The 18,087-nt window shown below is 35.6% G+C and overlaps 1 protein-coding gene and 1 long non-coding RNA gene across 2 annotated transcripts in view; one reads left to right on the forward strand and one right to left on the reverse strand.

Moving 5' to 3' along the window:
- The window catches only part of LOC107572678 (uncharacterized), a 122,990-nt gene extending 115,410 nt beyond the window's left edge, over positions 1–7,580 (reverse strand). The window contains exon 1 of the long non-coding RNA XR_001607383.1: positions 7,474–7,580. This is a non-coding gene — a long non-coding RNA (uncharacterized lncRNA). The remainder of the gene's footprint in view (positions 1–7,473) is intronic.
- Positions 7,581–11,249: 3,669 nt separating this feature from the next.
- Positions 11,250–18,087, forward strand: part of LOC107572692 (lysine-specific demethylase 7B) — a 32,222-nt gene continuing 25,384 nt past the window's right edge. The window contains exon 1 of the mRNA XM_016259123.1: positions 11,250–11,452. Coding sequence (XP_016114609.1) covers positions 11,250–11,452 — 203 coding nt within the window. The remainder of the gene's footprint in view (positions 11,453–18,087) is intronic.

Genomic DNA, 18,087 nt, shown 5'->3' on the forward strand with positions numbered 1-18,087 from the left:
GTACCTGCAGGTCCTGCAGTACACCGTGACTTCCTTAACAAGCAGAGGAATATCCAAAATAGCGTGATGACATCATATCTAAAGATGCATCTGATTGGCCACTCTCAAACAGGACTATACCTATCCGATGAATCGCAACATTTGTGCTTATTCATACCGTGAGGTCATTACTTTACATAGCTGATGTAAAGCTGACCAACAACGTCCCCGTAACAGGCCTGGCCTTCAGAAACTAGGCTACAGCGATGGTGACGAAAAAAGCTGGCAGCTCCATCCAAACAGAAAACCACAGATGGAGATTTTCAAAACCAGCGGCTCAATTTTGACTGAACAGTCACTTGCGGTCCCCCTCACAGAAGGATCTATTGAGCGCTTGTGACAGAGGTATTTACATAACTTATTGAGTGTTAAAGGCCTCATTCTCAGCACTATGGAACTAGAGCAAGAGACACTTTAAAAGTAGTTCTCACAACTAGCTATGAAGGAAAGCTCAATTATTCAGCCGAATCCACTTTTTTGCTTCCCAGGCCAAACCTGCGTCCATTTCTCATGAAGCATGGTGGTAAAAACAGGCAAAAACTATCACAGCAAGCCATTCGCAGCACAATAGCCACCTTTTAGAGCGCTGTGAGCATCAAACATGGTTTGAGTCCTGTGGCGGAGAAGCAGTGATGTCAGGATTTACCGTTTGTTTGTGGGAGAGCTGGATTTAAAGTGAAATACGGAGTGGTGAGAGAGAAGGGACAGTGCGGAAACAGAGGGATTGTGGGAGAGGGTCAGACATCCATCACTGCCGTTCTCAGTTGGTGTGCCCTCAGGTTCCAACACAGTGGCATACGCTGTGCTCTCTGCCTGCTCGGTGTATGAACACACACATATACACATTTATTCTGCTATCTCAATGGACATACCATAGATTTAAACAGTACTTATATAAAGCCATGTATAGTTTCTACATATAAACGCTAACACAAACCAGAGACATCATGGCCATTTAAACTTGCTATTTCAGATTTCTGAGTCAAGCAGATTACAAATGCAACTTCATATACATATATATATATATATATATATATATATAATTTTTAAATAATCATATTTAATTAAATCCCTAAAAGTACTACTGAAATAAAAATAAAGCTAAATTGGAAAATTTAAGAAAATAATAAATTTTTAAAAAATTACAAAAGTACTTAACAATATTACTATAACCTACACTACAAATTTCAGATTCCTGAACCAAGTGGATTACAAATGCAACCTCCAAGAAAAAAAACAACCATTATAATAGGAGAAAAATTATAATAGATATAGACAAATAAATACACATATGATAGATAGATAGATAGATAGATAGATAGATAGATAGATAGATAGATAGATAGATAGATAGATAGAATCATAAGGCAGTCCCTGTCAACAAAACATGTAATATTATATGTAATATTAATTACAAAAAATTCTAAAATATTACATGTTATATTTAATTTAAAACATTTAAAAATCCTATTTAATTTGTATAAATTTGAAAACAATATCATACAAATATTAAATATATTCTCATTTAAGGGGGTCTGAATACTTTCCGTACCCACTGTATATGGATGTCAACAGATGGCCCAAACATGCACAATTATGAATTCAATGCTCAAGGATGTACTCTAGAAGCAAATACATGAATGCTTTGATTCACAAGCATAAACACATACTTTCTGTATGCCACAGATCTCTGAAACCACACACACACACACACACACACACACACACACTCCCTGAGGTAAACAAGCTTTGATAAGAGATGATGATGAATGTTAAAGAAACAGAAAAAGGCCAGTTGATTTTTATACTGGTCAAGAAAACTTGCTAGTTTAGCTAGTTAAGCAAACCAGCATCTAAATTACACCAGGGCAATGAGAAAGACAGAGTGATTTCCCACAGAAATCAATTACAATATTCACGTCCTGTCGACAGGCAAACCAGTGTGACCACTGCGACTCTGATTCATTTATTTGTTCTAATTAAGAGAGGCTACAGTCGGCCTGGCCTGATTAAGCTGTTGATCTTACCGGGCGGCTGCGGAGGGCGAGCTAATTAAGAGCAGTCTGCTTAAACAGGAAGGTGAGGAGGACTACAGCAGAGTTTTTTCTGCTGACCGCCCGTTTTTACATATACAGTCCTCTCAGTCTGATGCACACTCGCTAGCCACATTCACATCCATAGCTTCTCATTTTCAGACAAACCTCTCTCTATCTTACACATGCATCTAACTCTGTCTCTCAATGAGCTGCATTAATCCCACACTTCGCCCAGTGTGCAGGTCTCATTTCAAACGCTGTGCCACGCTTGGTTTTCCCAATGTGCGTGCGTACAGTATGTCACTGAACTTTGGATCCTGTGTGTCAATAATTACTCTTTATTCATTATTTTTCAGTCGTGGACCACAAACGGCTCAGGTTACTCTGTAGGTAATATCCTGGCTGCTGCTTGTTAACGTGGCAGAGTGAAGGGAAACAAAACTAGAATCCACTAGTGGTGAATATGACAGTGCTTCATACATTCTGCCAAAGGAAGCAGAGGATATCAAGTACTAAAGTTCAGAATACTAGGGAAAATCCCTTTTTGAGCAGCAACAACCATCAGTTAAGTAGGTGTTTGCTGCCACCTACTGGAATACACGTGGTACTCAAGGTTATACATAGATAGATAGACATATAGATAGATAGACAGATAGATAGATAGATAGACAGACAGACGAACAAACTTGAGTACCACTTGTATTTACTTCAGTGTTTATATATATAAATAAAACTGTCCTCGTTATTATTTCTCATATTTCTTATATTGTTTAGTTTTTTATTATTTCTCATATTTCAGATATGGTTGTCAGTGTTGTAACAAAATAAATAAAATTAAAATATGTAAAATATAATTCAATAAGAACACATTTATTGGTTTACAGTATTGTTTTTGTTCCTTAAATCTAAAAGAGAAACTACTGAAATTGTTTTCTGTAAGTAAAATAAAGTTGAAATAAAATAAAATAATTTTAAAAATTTAATTAAAATAAATTTAAAAACTTGAACAAAAATTACAAATCTTGCCTTGGCCACTAACTGAAATAAGTTGAAGTTGCTACTAAAATTACTAAAACTAAAATAAAAATAAATTACATTTGATCATTATAGATTTTGTTTTTTTTATTGAGAATGTGACAAATTTAAAAATGACAGTAGACATAAAGTACAGAAAAATGAACAAAACACCACCAACAACAAAAAGCAATATACCAAAACCAAAGACAGATATATGAATAAACATAGAATGTAAACGTTTTCCACAGCCTTTCAATATATGATAGGGAGAGAAAGAATAAATAAGAAAAAAAGTAATGTTAGTGTACAGTTGTGATGTATACTAATAATGATACTAATAATATACAGTTGCGCCACATTTAGATATAATATAGCCACATTTCTTGTAACACTAATAGGTTGTAACAATATTTTCAGTCATTTTGATTAGAGAGTGACTAATTATAGAAGCTGATGCATAATTGATAATAACATTTACACGAGAAAGAAGAAACGATATAGAAATAGATTTTTAATGCGAGATAACATTCTTTTTCCCCTTTCCTTTTCCTTTTCCTTACTTTTTGTAAATAGCTAGTTAAATAATATTATTCATTTTCATTGAGTTATTCATTCATTCATTCTTTTGTTACCATTATTTATAGCATTGTCATCCTCAGTAGAGAAAGACAAGAAAAGAGTAGTAATAATGATAATAAAAAACTAATATATAGAAATGTTAAAAAAAATAATACTACTAAAACTAAAGCTATAATGTAAATGTAAAGCTAAAATATAAAAGTAAATAATAATAATACAGTAATAATAAATAAACAATACTAAATTATACTAATAACATGTATACATTATTTGTATTATTCATGTACATATATAAATATAAACATTAATATGCATAATAAAAATATATTTAAACACTGATAACCATGCTGAAATTAAAATGAAGGAAAATGCTTTTTTTAAATAATTAAATAATTTTAATTGAGCACAACTACTCTTCCAGAATGTGTCAGCGTATGGAGGACCAAACCTGCAGAAATTAAAAATAAATAAATACACAAATAAATAAATAAATGTGTATTAGTAAATAATTACGCAAATAAATAAATGTGTGTATAAAATAGACGTATTCTTGTTTAAATACGTTGTATCGTGTAAAGCACTATTAAACAATAGCCTACTGAACTATCTGAAATATTACAGAATATTATTATTACAGAATATTTTCACCTAAAACCAGTCTCTATAATAGTACAGATGTTATTTCAAAATAATTATTCAAACTATCATGCATATATTAAAGCCTATTTATGCTGATCACTTTTTTTGTTTTGTTTGTCTTTGTTTTCATTAGCATAGATTCCAGGAAACAATGACGTTGAGTTGCCCCAGATGAGCCTTTCACTGTCATTGTATCAGTGCCCACAAACAGCTGCTCAGAAGAGAACTACCGACATTTCCGCTTCAGAAGAACAGCAAACAAAACAAAGAAATGCACAGTACGAGTGTGAGGATGCATGCGTTGAGCGATTCACATTTTCACTACCACTATGAATTAACTGTATTCTCTGTTGGTGGTTCAAAACTTTGAAATAGGTGATAAATTTAGTGTGTGAAATCAAAATTACTTGATGGGATGGTTTCTATGATTCTAAAAAGCAACTGAATAACTTCTAGGCACACATCTAGTCAGACTATATATATATTTTTCATAATATTTTAAATATAAAAAAAAAAAAAGTATATTTTAAAATATAACATTATATACTTTTTAAATAATATTTTAAATAAGCATGCATATATATATATATACTGTGTGTGTGTGTATATATATATATATATATATATATATATATATATATATATATATAGAAATAAAAAATAAATAATATAAATAAAATATAAAAATGTATTTCTTTAATATACTTTGATACAATTGGTGTTTTAAAATATCATTTCCAAAACTTCTATCCTTCAGTTGTTCTTCCAAACCGAAACACTGATCTTGCAAGTAACAGAAAGTCAACAATGTCATTTCTCAGAAGCCAAGTCTCTTAAAACCACAGCAGGTGACAGTATGCGTAGGAGATAAATCAACCATAACGGCCACACAGAAAGATCAGCCATTTTGATTATCAACCAAGAAGGGGGCTTTAACACTCTTGATAGAAATCGGGCGTATCTTGACAATCCTTTGCGATAATGAAAAATTAAATAAATAATTTTGTCCTGTCAAATACACTGCTGGGATGCAGTGAGGGGACCACTGAATGTTGAACCTGCTCACTGAAGGACAAAGACCTCCCTGCATCTGTCTCAGGAGTCAGAGACACTGTGTTCCTGATCGAGCCCCCCGGCAGGAAGCTACATCCTCTCCTCCTCCTCTTCCTCAGGAGAGAGGACTCTGGATGAACGCTGCACGTGCAGCGCCGAGGCTCTAAAATGAAGGCTGTGCCCACATCCTGTGTTCATGTTCAATGTCTTAAACGAGCACCTGCCTGCCCTGCCCCTCGCCTTCTGCAGTTACCCAAAAACTGAAACTGCTGAGGCATTTTCTGTTTTGTTTTTGGGTTTGTGCTTGCATTCGGAAAAGCATGTGTTGAGCAGACTTCTCAGAGGAAGCACTGCATACATGACTAAAGCAAACAAACGCTGTAGAAACAGTTATTGAATGCCATATAGCTTCCAGCTACGAGGATGTTGAAACTTGACGGTGCACTTAGAAGCGTCCATTGTGTTGCTATTATAAATGACTCACTAAGATGAATATTACACAATCAAACTATATAGTTTGATCAATTAGGTTAGATTAGTTTAGCAAAAGATCCAAAAGCTTGTTCTTTGATGGATTTTAATAACAGCCAAGGTATTCACTCTGGCCTGCTTGGGATGCCATTCACAGTTCAAAGATTCTGCCCTTATTGGACCTCTACAAAAAGTCACATGCATGGGCCAGTGATGATATTAATGTGATTTTTTTAAATCAGTTTTTAAACACATGAATCAAGTTCTTAGAGATATAAAATGTTGTAATCATGTTGGAATTATACATTTTTGGGAAAAAAAGGTTCATATTTATTAACACATTTTATTTAATGGCTTAATTTAATGACAGAAATGTCTAATGGTGGAACCTTAATGTAAAGTACAAAATATATTTTTAAACCTTAAATACACAAACAACTTTATCAATGTCAAAAAGTATTTAAATGTTTAACTGTTGTTATTAAAGATGAATTATGAATATCTAAAGTAAAAGATCGTGACAGTACAAAAATCAGCTTTTTCATAAAAAGGTAAAGAAAAATGTTACATTTTAAAAACTAACACATGGCAAAAAATTCTTATTGGGTTCATTTTGCTTATTGTTGGTTATGCCACACTGACTTTAATTTACAAAGATTTCCCAATTGAATTTTTTTTTTAAATGATTGACTGCTTTTTAAAAAATAAAATAAAAATAAACAGTGTATCTGACAAAATGTGTTTTCATAAAAAGGTCAAAATGTTGTATTTTTAAAAAAAGAAACAAAACAAGTTCTTACATTGTACAGGCCTATGCCACACTGACTTTGGTTTACAATGTTTTCAAAATGATAAATGTTTTGATTGCTTTTGAATCGATTAATAATAGAATGTCATAATACAACACTTTTTCAATAAATTATTACAAATATTTTAGCCTTTTAATTGGACTTCTTCTTTTTTCTTTTTTTTTTTACAATCTGTGGACAGTTACACCACCCAGACTTTTTTTACTTACAAAAATCTAAATTGCTTTTACTTCACACATTAACACATATGAATAAAACTATTAATAAAACAGTGTGTTCAAATCATTCTTCCGGACAAAAACAAGCATCACGTCATGGACCCATATTTCAAATTACTATGAGTGTAGCCTATATAACTGACCATATCTTTCACATTTTGAGCCATCCTCAGCCATACACCTTTAACAGTCATGAAAATGTGGACTAAACATCTTGACCCCTGAACATCACGATATTAAAACACTAACGAAAACAAAGCGCAAAGCCGCCCACCGATGTTCCCCGGGGCTCAGTTGCGCAAGAGTTGATCACTTACGATGAGGATCTCATTACGCTTCGTTCTTTTACAAAAGAAACAAGAAACAAAAATGACCACCTTAGTAAGAGTATCCCTTTAGTTACTCCTAAAGCTACTCGTCGTGTCACAACAAACAGAGATTTTGCCAAAGAAATACATCAGCGTTCACTATTTTTCACCGACAAACGTCCCGGATGTCTGCCAACATCGTAGTTGCGCTCGTTCTTTCAGAGATGAGAAAAGTGCTTGTATCATCGACGTGACACACATTTAAGCTCACAAAACCTGTCAATATTTTAAACATGGCCCTTACCGAATTAAGAGATTTTCTGGCGGTCCTCGGCACGACATCCTCTCTCGTAGTAAAGTTTTCATACAGCGTGCAACTGTGTTGTTTACAAGTATTGAGCGGAATCCCGATTGGTCCGAGTCGAGCCAAGGCGACGCCCAGAAGCTTAAAGCCCATCTGACGCGACGCGACAAACTTCCTAATCAACGCCGCTTCATTTCACCGCGTCGCAGAGTTCTTAATTATAATGGAACCGTTGTAGGCGAGTTTGTCGCGTCGCTTGCAGTTTATACACGGGTATTCAGTCAGAGAGTTGCGCTTTTACATCGACTGTAATGATCAGATTTTGCACAAGGTTGTGCTATTGTCAACCTTCCACTCAAAGTTTCAGGACTAGCAGGTTTACGATACTTTATTCGAAGCAATATGATGCAACAAACACAGCAAGAATACAATGCGAAAACATAAAAGTATAATACATCCTTTTTTATAGTGACATTGTTTATGACCAGCAGGGATCCCTATACTTATTACATAATGCAGCATATTATCAAATAAAATTAATAATAAAAGAATTATATAATTTTTTAATTGTAAAATATTTAAATAACTTTTGTTGTAGGCTGCTGCCTTTTATTTATGCTGCTTTTAAATGGGGCTGCTTAATTGTCATAAAAATAATGTCAAAAAAACTGTCAAAAGAATGTCATAAAATATTTTTTTTAAATGTGAATCATAGACATTACACCACCCAGACTTTTTTGACTTACAAAAATCTAAATTGCTTTTACTTCACACATTAACACATATGAATAAAACTATTAATAAAACAGTGTGTTCAAATCATTCTTCCGGACAAAAACAAGCATCACGTCATGGACCCATATTTCAAATTACTATGAGTGTAGCCTATATAACTGACCATATCTTTCACATTTTGAGCCATCCTCAGCCATACACCTTTAACAGTCATGAAAATGTGGACTAAACATCTTGACCCCTGAACATCACGATATTAAAACACTAACGAAAACAAAGCGCAAAGCCGCCCACCGATGTTCCCCGGGGCTCAGTTGCGCAAGAGTTGATCACTTACGATGAGGATCTCATTACGCTTCGTTCTTTTACAAAAGAAACAAGAAACAAAAATGACCACCTTAGTAAGAGTATCCCTTTAGTTACTCCTAAAGCTACTCGTCGTGTCACAACAAACAGAGATTTTGCCAAAGAAATACATCAGCGTTCACTATTTTTCACCGACAAACGTCCCGGATGTCTGCCAACATCGTAGTTGCGCTCGTTCTTTCAGAGATGAGAAAAGTGCTTGTATCATCGACGTGACACACATTTAAGCTCACAAAACCTGTCAATATTTTAAACATGGCCCTTACCGAATTAAGAGATTTTCTGGCGGTCCTCGGCACGACATCCTCTCTCGTAGTAAAGTTTTCATACAGCGTGCAACTGTGTTGTTTACAAGTATTGAGCGGAATCCCGATTGGTCCGAGTCGAGCCAAGGCGACGCCCAGAAGCTTAAAGCCCATCTGACGCGACGCGACAAACTTCCTAATCAACGCCGCTTCATTTCACCGCGTCGCAGAGTTCTTAATTATAATGGAACCGTTGTAGGCGAGTTTGTCGCGTCGCTTGCAGTTTATACACGGGTATTCAGTCAGAGAGTTGCGCTTTTACATCGACTGTAATGATCAGATTTTGCACAAGGTTGTGCTATTGTCAACCTTCCACTCAAAGTTTCAGGACTAGCAGGTTTACGATACTTTATTCGAAGCAATATGATGCAACAAACACAGCAAGAATACAATGCGAAAACATAAAAGTATAATACATCCTTTTTTATAGTGACATTGTTTATGACCAGCAGGGATCCCTATACTTATTACATAATGCAGCATATTATCAAATAAAATTAATAATAAAAGAATTATATAATTTTTTAATTGTAAAATATTTAAATAACTTTTGTTGTAGGCTGCTGCCTTTTATTTATGCTGCTTTTAAATGGGGCTGCTTAATTGTCATAAAAATAATGTCAAAAAACTGTCAAAAGTTTTTTTAAATGTGAATCATAGACATCAAGAGTAACAAAATGTGGTAAAACATACTGATATTAACCAAATGTTACATTTAAAAAATCACATGACAATAAAATGACTTAATACATATAGGTTTTCCAAATATTAATAATGTTTAAAACAAATTTGCGTCAGTTATTTAAAGGAATTCATATTCAAATATATTTTAGAGCAATTTCAGCCTTTTTTAAATGGTATATCATTTCTTAATATAAAATCAAAATGCAGTGTAAAATTGTCATATTTAAGATTTTTGTTTGTTTGTCTGCTTCCCATCATGCAAGGTGGGTATTAAAGCATATCAATCTGACAAGATATGTAACACATAAACACATTCATCAAATTCTAACCCAGAGGTGTTTCTAGAGGTAAATTCTGAACAGCCTGTATTGAAAATATGGTGTAAAATATCTCTCTCTTTCCTCATAAGAACTGTATTTCAAACAATTTTGCATGACATAGTGTTTGAGCCTAATCTCCTGAAATTAAATGTTAAATTGTCTGGTAGCTCATTGACATTCAGTTTAAAATGCACGCAAATCAGGATTTCACATTTTAAAAGCTTTTACTTTCATGTTCATATTTCACATGTGAAATGCAGCTTCTCAAAACGTTATTATTATAGAAAAAAATAGGAGGAAACTTGTACCTTTCATTCTTTAATAAAAAAGGTAATTAAAGTAAAATATGATTACATGTGATGTACATTATACTGATTTTAACTATAAGCTATAGTTTATATTAACAAAAATAACAACTATTGGTCTTGACTTAATAGACTTTAAAACCTTGAATGTATGTATCCATAACTCATTTGTCTCATTCAGTGCTTTTTATTATCACCCTATCATCGTATTACGTAAAGATGAAGTGACTTGGCGTTTTTATTTATTTATTCAGAAATACAAGTGTGACAGAACATCTGCCAAGAAAAAGAGCCAGGGGTTCACGGGTGACCAAACAATACACAGCAATTACAAATCAAAAGAGAAAGAGTAGAAAAATAAGTAAATGAGAAAAAATAAGATAAATAAACAGATCACACAACAAAAAACATACTCTTCCCTCAAAACACAAAATAATTATCAGATAAAAATGATACAAAAACACCAAAAAGTGAGCATACATTCAAAGCTTTAGTTGCCTTTTTTGTTACAGGAGTACTAAAGATTTAATATACATTTTAATATCTTCTTGAAAGTAAGAGAAGTGGGGGGTAACTTTCATAACCTTGCACTGGTGGATAAAATATTTTGCAAGTAAAATAAGTAAGTCGCAGAGAAAGTAAACATTTCCATATTGCTTCTCAAAAGTCAAAATTCCAAACAAAACATCCTTAAAGAAAAGCTCAAAGTCATTATGTATGAAGTTTGCAATGAACTGGCAAATGTCTTGCCAAAGTTTTCTTGTATGAACACAATACAGTCTCTGGTCGCGAGTCACAAAAAGTACATCTATGTTTCATTTGAATTTCGACACAATAAATGTTTTAACAGGATAGTACTGATGAATAAGCTTAAAAGAAATCTCTTTAACCTTATTTACCAATAAATACTTGTTAGGAAGCGTCCAAACCTTTTTCCACAAAACATTGTTCACTGATCTATTCCATTTTGAAACAGCACGAGGAGTGGAAACACAATCATTAAGAAACAGAGAAGTGACTTGGCGTGCGTCGCGCGCAGTGTTGACGCGTGACGTCACGGCATGCCCTCGCGCTCCTCTCGGTGTAGTTTCCGCATAATTAAAGGAATCCCCGCCCAGCTAGATCCCAGCTTGGCTGCCGCTGCGTTGTTTGGGGACAGTCCGAAGATGGCGACGGCCCAGCTGTACTGCGTCTGCCGGCAGCCGTACGATGTGAGCCGGTTTATGATAGAATGCGATATTTGTAAGGACTGGTTTCACGGCAGGTAAGGATTTCAACCGTTTCTTCGTCACACGTTGCGTAGGAAAGGCAACAAACATATCCGCGCATGAAATCCTATGGCACTTCGGGTGTTAGTAAGCCGAGCGCTGCTTTGTCAATATGTCCACCCGTTAATCGCCTCGTTTGCAGGTTTCGTAATATAAACGCTCGTGTCCCCCGTCGGTTAAAGCTTCGTCGTTGTTTTGCAGTAACGTCTGACTGTTTTTCTACGGCTTCTCAAAACATCCAGCGCTCCGAGCAGCAAAAAATGGGGTCACGCAGGGTTTTCTCCGAAGCTTTGTGGCGAGGAGTTGCAGAGCTCAGCTGACATTAACCCCTTGTGTCGTTTTGTGTCACATAATAAAGGTAAATAAATGTCAGCATCGACGTGCACGTGAGATTGTGGTATGTCAGACGTCAAGTGAAGGTTTATTTATATTGCATATTTAACAGCGGTTGGGGCAACGTGCTGCACGTCAAAACAAATATTGGAATGATAATATCAGAAGAGAGCTAAACAACTCAAAACAACATAGCAGCTACTACTATTAATAAAGAAAAGAAGAAGAAAGCTGTTTAAAAAGGAATCGCAATGATTTTGAACGAAGTCGTGATTGATGTGGTGCTGAAACTTACACGCTTTCGACTGAACTCGTGCGTGTTTTCTTCTCAAGACTCATCTTGTTTCTTATGGTTAAAATGGCAATGGTTTTCCTTTTGTAGAGGAGCTAACAGAAAATAAAACGGGTTTAAGAGTTTTAGACTGTGTGAAATTCACTTTTGACATAAACACTTACTGGCCAAACAACATCTGGATAGAGATAGGTAGTTGGTGGCTTATTTTAATTTTTCATGGTTTGCTTCATATTTATGCAGCCTGTATTGTATTGTACGAGTTTTATTGCTCATAAATTAAATGTATATGACATACAGGTTATCTCTTTGTTGGTTGTTCTGCAGCGTGAGGAAACGTGGGGGGTTTCGATGAAAAGTTACACGGGGAATGGGGGGGGGGGTAACTAAACAAAGACGTGTGGTTGAGTTTACGAGATCAGATCCTTCCCTATTTCTCTCGTTAAATGCTTTAAATGTGCATTGCGGATTGCTTGGAAAGTAGCGTCTGATTTTGGGGTTTGCTAGGTTTTATGGGAGCATTAAATGTAAAAAGGAAAGTCACGTTTGTAATGGAGCTCACGCCTAAGGCTTCTGTGATTGTTTGGTCTTTTTGATTGACAGCAGGGGTCGGGGATTTAAATGCCCCCAGTTTTACAAATATGGGCGGGAAGGGGGGGGGGGTAACTAAACAAAGACGTGTGGTTGAGTTTACGAGATCAGATCCTTCCCTATTTCTCTCGTTAAATGCTTTAAATGTGCATTGCGGATTGCTTGGAAAGTAGCGTCTGATTTTGGGGTTTGCTAGGTTTTATGGGAGCATTAAATGTAAAAAGGAAAGTCACGTTTGTAATGGAGCTCACGCCTAAGGCTTCTGTGATTGTTTGGTCTTTTTGATTGACAGCAGGGGTCGGGGATTTAAATGCCCCCAGTTTTACAAATATGGGCATACGGTTCCGCCTCTTAAAGGGACAGGTACCGTTTGACGTGTGCAGCGTGGAGCTGAAGCCATGTGTGAAACGCTCGGGGATGAAGTTAGCTTGAACTGTAAATATTGCCATAAAGTGTGCAAGAACATCGTGTTGCAGCTTGTTTGTAAATGTGAAATAATTGGGTGGCATGTTTGTTTTCAGTTTACGAGCTTTAAGAAAAAGATGTATATTAAATAATTCATAAAACAGCATAAATGTTTAAACAAATGCAGATTATTATTAAAATTTGAATGGTATATATATATATATATATATATATATATATATCTTACAGCCCTGTCTAGTGTAAAAGACTTCTGGCACAAGAACTGTGTGACACAGACAACCTCCTGGAGTCCCTGCTCAAAGACCTGCGGCCGTGGAGTGTCTTTACGCATTACTAACAACAACAAGCAGTGTCAGATGGTCAAAGAGAGCAGACTCTGCAACATCCGGCCATGCAAAGTGGATATCACAAAGCACATCAAGGTTTCAGATCCATTGTCAAGTACATGTGTGTATATATATATATATATATATATATATATATATATATATATATATATATATATATATATATATACTTCATATAAATTATTGAAATTAATAAAATATTATTTTCACAGTTTGATATTTTTAAATAATATTTATTTTCTAATTTATAAGTATTATCTATATATTATTATTATTATTAACATTGGAATGTGTATATGAAAATATTTTATGAATTATTTAAATTATTAAAAATAGTATTTTCACAAGACATCCAGTTTTCTATTTTTAAATAATACTTATATATTGTTTTTATTATTTATTTATTACTTATATTATTATCATTTAAGTTATTATATTAAAGGATATTCATATATAATAATATAATAAACATTAAAACATTTTGTATAAAACTAAAACATATAAATGTGAAATAATATTTATTATTATTATCATTATTGAAATATATATAATTTTATACAATGTATATAAATTAAGAGTTAAATGATTAAAAATAATTGTATTACCATTACTGTTATTTTAATATATAATTGGTCCACTTTACTGTTTTTAATGCATGTCTTTCGCAAATCACACCACAGCTTAGAATTGATATGGTTTGAATTCAATTTTTAAATAACAGCATTTCAGAGGTCAATCAGAAACAGGTCACAACCCATATTCCCCAGCCTTATGAAAGAATATAAATATTTATCATGGTTATCAAGCATTCTTGCAGGAGGCCTGTGTGTTTGAATTGCAAGTCAATTGCCAAGGGGTTTTATATCTCTGCATTACAACATTGTGGTGTGTTGATAACACGGCTAATCATATTTTCAGGATGCGTGGTTGATGTGTTTTGTTCTGTTACTCAAAGGTTCCATGTGGCACTGCTGCCTGCCATCAATGGGATTAAGCCGTCTAGCCGGTCGCCGGGGCCTGGCTGTTATCTGGCTCCATGCACAGCCTGGTTTGGGATGCAGGAGCTGCTGGGGGTGAAGGCCTCAGAGGATTACAAAACTCCTGATATTCATTCCTGATAGAGGCCCAGTTGTACAGTTTCAACCTTTCAAAAAAACTGCCCATACATGCCTTACCTGTCAAGTGCAGGCCAGTTTTACAGCTTTTACAGTGACCTTAGAAATGGAATGCTACCTAATGACTTGTTTAAATGGTTAGTTTATCCTCAGCAAATCCTCCTAAATCAGTTCTGAGGTCTGTGATTCTGTTTGCGCCTCTGTCTTTTGAATAATGCGTGTATTTGCATGCATGATGCACGTGCGTGGGTGCGCTTGTGTGTTTGTAGGAGGGGAAAGATTGATGGAGGCCTTGCTTGCCCAGAGGCAAGTTCAAAGCCCCATTCATCAACGTCCCTCTGAGGCTGAAAACACTGAGGAGAGATAGATTACTTCTGTCTTGTCAGCCCAGGTTTTTACTAGGATTGGCCCGGTCGTAAAGTCACCCCGTGTTTGTATGGGACATTAGAGGTTCTTTATGATGAAGAGATGATCATGTGCGGTGATCAATTAGGATAAAATACTGTGATGATAATCTGATGGAATCTTATGTATAGTTACATTTGCTAAATTACAATACAATCTCTATATCATAAATATGATTGCATGATTCTAAACAAGTAGAGTCTTTGCATATCGGTTTTCTATAGTCTTTAGTAACAACATTATTTGAGCTGTTTGTCAGATGGATTTTTCACAGACTGCTTATGATTAACGGCCTTAGGTTGCCAACCCATTGATTTCAAGAGCATTATCCACTTTATGAATAAACCGGATGATCTCACTAGTCATCTGTCACATTTGTCATTTCTAATAAGTGCTGTTATAGTATTTTAATGCTTTGAAAAGGGAAAGTAGTTAGAGCTGTGGAAATATCGCCTCAAATCAAGGTTGAAAGAAGTCTCCTATGTTCACCAAGATTGCATTTATTTGATCAGAACTACAATAAAAACAGTAATATTGTTGGAATATTATTAGAACCGCTTTCTATTGTGATCATTTCTCCAGTCCTCAGTGTCACATGATCCTTCAGAAATCATTCTAATATGCTCAAGAAACATTTCTCATTAGTATCAATGTTAAAAATGGTTGTGCTGCTTAATGTTTTTGCAGAAACCATGATACGTGATTTTTAGGATAAAAAGTAGGGCTGTGCGATTAATCGAAAATGTCATAAAATCGCGATATGAGCTTGCGAGATTTTTAAATTGCTTTATAGCACGATTTTCCGCGCCCCCGACCTCCCGCAGTATGCTATCCGAACCAATCAGAATGCAGCGCGCCTAAATAGAGCAAGAGAACAGAACAGACCGGGCGGGCATACAAACGTAACACCAGGTTCACACACTTCGTCTGTGGTGCGTATTTTTTCCGCGCCCATGTTAACGGATCAGAGCGTTCACACTGCACGCGATTGCGGTCCAGCAGTGCGCTCCAGGAGCGGTGCGTCTGCAGCAGTCATGCTGCGATCGTTTCCGCACTGAGTCTATTTTTGCTGTGCTGCACGCGCTGAATTAAAGTAAAATTAACATGGATTGACACAGAAATTGAGTAATTACACCATAAATGCATATAATTAAAGTCTACTGTTTCACAGTCAACACATATGGCTTTTTGGCTAGATTTAAAACGAGGAAAAGTGCACTTTTAGATAAACAAGGCAATAATAGATGGCACTCGTGGTGGTAGTTAAACAAAGTTATATTTATTGAGTTTAAACGTGAATATGTCTATGAAAGATTGTATTACTCTACTGTGATAAAAGAGAATCACAATGCTGAAAAAGCATTTTCAGAAACAAAGTTTGGATTTGAAATCAAAATAATGGATAAATGTTGTGTTTGTGGTAAACAGCCGCGGATCAGGAGTGGACTGCAAACGCGTCCTGTGCGAAAGCAAAATGAGTCCGTGCTGCTTCTGCACCGCATACACATACTGTATACGCACTGCAGACGGAGTACGTGTGACCTTGGCAACAAATCTAGTTCAACATCTGTCTATTCTAGAGACATTTTGTTACACCTTTACTTAGTGATTATTCTGCCTTATGTCTCTTCTAGAGACATATTACAGCTTTTTGATAAAGCTCTAATTGGTTTTCTTTTGGAAATGTGTTTCAAATTCACACTGAATGCATTTTTGACTGTAAAGCATGTCTGTGTGTGTCAAAATCGTGATTAAAATCAAAATCGCAAAATTGATCAAAGAAATCGCAAAAGGTTTTTTTTGTCCATATCGCACAGCCCTAATAAAAAGAGTTCAAAAGAACAGTATGTATTTGAAATAAAATCGTTTGTAACATTATAAATGTGGTTGCTTTTTGATCAATTTAATGCATCCTTGCTGAATAAAAGTAATTATTTCCAAAAGTTACCCCAAACTTTTAAACGGTAGTGTATCTCTAGTTTAAACCGTAAGAGTCTATGCTATTTTCAGTGGCAGTTACAGTCTTGTTTGTGTTTTGATCTCTAAACAAAGGTGAGAGTTTGCAGCACAGTAGCGTCTGGAGGAAGTCCCCTGCTCTTGTTGGGGTGATGGTTTTGGCCAAGCTTGTGGGTTTGAAGCAGTAAAGCCTAGTTTCCTATGCTGCTAAATGCAGCTTCCTGTGCTCATTACTCTCAGGGGCTCGTCTGCGTTTAAGACAGACAGTCGGGTTCACAAAGAGACATAAAGTAGGAGAGGGGAAGGCTTGGTTTATCTTTCGTTACCCTCATTTTATGTTATGTTTCCTGCTGCTTCACTGTCTGTTGGCTGAGCTTTTTTTTGCCCACAGTTTCCTCCCTGACTTCCCTCAGCCAGGCTTAATTTAGCGAATAAGTGCAGCCACACATCAAAACGACAGTGTCCTCTGTGTTCTTTGCAGTGGAGATCTTTGCTAACACAAAGGGTGTGGGTTCACCTCACAGTCCTGCTCAGCCACTTTATCTTACTGTTCTATCATTATGCCCTCAAGCAAAGCACTTAACCTTAGTTTATTCCAGGAGGACTGTTTATGCAATTAGTGTTGTAGGTCACACAGGATGAGGTGTCCACTAAATGATGAGTAACTCAAGCTTGGGACTGATGGATACTCGGAGAGGTCACTGTCAGGTTCTGCTTTGCTGTCCAACTCGGAAACCCTACACTTCCACCTCATTATTAGGGACCCTATAAATAAAGTCAAGTAAATAAGCTAAATTTGACTTGTTCATCCAGGCCTGAGGTTATAGAACTATACTTCAGGCTTTCAGCAGGTTACACAAATGAGAATTGTCATCATTTACTCACCCTTATGTCATTCCAAACTTGTATGAGCTTGCTTGCTTCTTTAGAACACCAAAGGAGATTTTTAGCAGAGTGTTCGTGCTGCTCTTTTCCATACAATGAATGTGAATGGTGACCAGGGATTGTTAAAAGTGCCCCTATTATGCCTTTTCGAATATTACCTTTCATGCAGAGTGTCATATAGCTGTATGTGAACATAAACTATCTGCAAAGTTGTGAAGCCGACAAATAGTTATTGTCTATCAAAAAAAGGCCGGCTCGCAATCGCCTAAACGAGTCATCAG

Source organism: Sinocyclocheilus grahami, unplaced genomic scaffold (genome assembly GCF_001515645.1).
Source record: "Sinocyclocheilus grahami isolate Dianchi unplaced genomic scaffold, SAMN03320097.WGS_v1.1 scaffold30.1, whole genome shotgun sequence".
Lineage (NCBI taxonomy): Eukaryota > Metazoa > Chordata > Actinopteri > Cypriniformes > Cyprinidae > Sinocyclocheilus > Sinocyclocheilus grahami.